The 2,500-nt window shown below is 40.1% G+C and overlaps 1 protein-coding gene across 2 annotated transcripts in view; it reads right to left on the bottom strand.

Moving 5' to 3' along the window:
* The window catches only part of LOC138003755 (macrophage receptor MARCO-like), a 15,783-nt gene that overhangs the window by 7,310 nt on the left and 5,973 nt on the right, over positions 1-2,500 (bottom strand). For both annotated transcript variants that reach the window (XM_068849980.1, XM_068849979.1), the window contains exon 2: positions 1,504-1,664. In XM_068849980.1, the coding sequence (XP_068706081.1) occupies positions 1,504-1,664 (161 nt within the window). The remainder of the gene's footprint in view (positions 1-1,503; positions 1,665-2,500) is intronic.

Genomic DNA, 2,500 nt, shown 5'->3' with positions numbered 1-2,500 from the left:
CAAGTGAAAATCAGCACACAGGGACATCTATACCCAACGGAAGATTTCGTTGAAATTTAGATGTCCGGATAGGAAAGCAATCGGGTTACTGAAACATGAGATTAAAAATTCGCAACCCGGAAAAAATGTTTCCCTTACATTTTCGACTGGGTCACGACCCGCTTTTGGCACTCCAAGTTTCGGGAACCGAGTGGATTGCCAACCTCGTGCTCTCCACATCGACAATTAAAGAGACCCTGCAATGGGAACGATGTTGGTGGATTGCAGGGGAATTCGTGTAGGGTAAAAAAGGAAGATTTTAATCTTATAAAATGCTCATCAACCTTTCTACTGCGAAATCCGAACAGATCAATTAAGTTAACAGACTTTATCCAATACAAGGAACTTCGTGCCTTCGTGGCAGAATTTTCTTCGTTGGGTGCCCCTGAACACATCCATCGTAGGTTGTTAATCGGCGAGATACATTTCAAATACGTTTTGCTAATTATAAATCTTTTGCCGTGGAAATGGAGAAATAATGTAGATTGTGACAGAATGACAACCTCGATCTCGTGAACTGGGGTAAAAGGTGTAACAGCACACAGCAGAATGATGTCACTAGTTATTTCGCGACCCTTCGTAAACAAACAACAGATGCAAAATACAATGGAACAGAAGTTAAAGTTATTCGGCGTTTTTTTCATGTTACAGCATAGAAAGCATATAAGACCGAGAAAAATGCACGTGATTCTAATTTGCAACTAACTGCAACGTCAAATTTCGAATGCAAGGCTTATAGGAAACGTGGCCACGAATCAAAGTGTGATAAGCCTTACCTTTGCAAAAACGTGATGAAATGCATCTATTGGTTGAGTACATGTATTTGAGTTTGGGCTATCGATATCGATATTGATTGACTCAACGTATTTGGCATAGTAGTGTCAAATGGAAGCACTTATTATATCCGAAATCTTGAAATTGAGCCTGAGTACTCCTCTTGAAAGTTACGGCGTATTACGCAAATTTTCTTGCAGGAATCTCAGCTGTGAGTTCAAGAGCGGCAAGAATTTTTTAAAACTTGTTGATCGTTTCGCCCCGAAGGCGGTGTTCCTGCCCACGGACGAATAAATTCACGCGGGGTCATACAAGTGGCACACTTATAGGGTAAAGTAACCTCGGAATTTTTACGGTTTTGTTTCATCGAAAACTTTCCTTAAATAGCAAAGATATGGGCGATGAATTTAGAGGATTGTCAGTATACGAATCGAGGCCCCCAAACCTTCCTTGGCCTTTCTGGTTGAATTATACTTTTTCTTTAGTTCGATGCCCTAACACTTCAATGCCAAAAACAGCAGCGCTTGTAATTTGTCTTAATGAGGTCGACAGACAACTTACCGACAACTTGCCAAGATTTGTCATTGATATAATAAATTTGTTATCCTGCTGTGGAGGTTGCAAGTTTCGATGTCAAATACTTAACCCGCCCGCCACAAAACAACAGGTGACAAGAACCCATATTGTTACCTTTGTTGACAAGTTTTCCACATATTTCTGCTGATTGGTTAGGTTTAGTCTCATCGTTTCGATCTCTTGACGAGTGGTGTTCAATGCTTTCTTCAGCTCTGAAATCTCCACATTCATTTCTCTCATGGTCACCTCTTGCAAACATCTTGACGACCCGCAAGCTGCAATCGGGACATAGACTAGTCTTAAAACTGAGAAACCTTTAAAAACCATGTTGAAAATGATCCCACCGAAAAGGAAAAATAAATTCTGGAAGGCGAGGTCAGCTGAAAGTGTTTTTGTTGCTGTTGTTCGTTCCGTTCTCCACTTTCCAGCGGCTGTAGCATCTCATTGTCTCGACATGACCCCGTTGTCGAAAACGTACAAGGATACACGTTTCCTTCAACATCTACATTTAGTTCTCTCCTTTAACTCCCCGACACATTTAATCAACTCGCCTTTCGCCTCGCTCAATTTCTCTCCACGTTGGTCCTTTTTTGTCAATTCGAGTGAACAGAAACTTGTCAGGTGCCTCAAGAACGTTTTTAGGGATTACACGATGTTCATCTGCAGCTGACTGTATCATCATCTATCAACAGCCAATTTGAAAACAAGCCGGCTAAGTTTACAATTCCCCTCAACCCATACCGTGTTTCTAAAACTGAGTTTACAGTCAGTGGAAGTGGACATAGTCTTTGAAATGATTTTCTAGATGATGATGATGATGATGATGAACTTTATTCATGTGTCGATGTATTTAGCTCGCGCTAATTGGGGACACAACATAAAGATGACATAAATAATAAATATTATGATAACTAATAAATAAGAAATAAGCTATAAATTTTTATATACATTTACAATATGCTAAATATGCGAGAGATCATCGCAGTCTTTGAAACAACTACTCGCTGCTGCTTCTATTGTTTCATTAGGGAGTTTAAGAAGCCACGACGGCTATGGTGACGAAAACGTCACTTCAAACTATAGGTTTCAGCTATCCTAAGTATTTCACGAA

This window comes from Montipora foliosa, chromosome 5, assembly GCF_036669935.1.
Source record: "Montipora foliosa isolate CH-2021 chromosome 5, ASM3666993v2, whole genome shotgun sequence".
NCBI classification, from domain to species: domain Eukaryota; kingdom Metazoa; phylum Cnidaria; class Anthozoa; order Scleractinia; family Acroporidae; genus Montipora; species Montipora foliosa.
The sequence above is the reverse complement of the archived record's forward strand: the minus strand, read 5'-3'. Positions and strand labels throughout refer to the sequence as shown.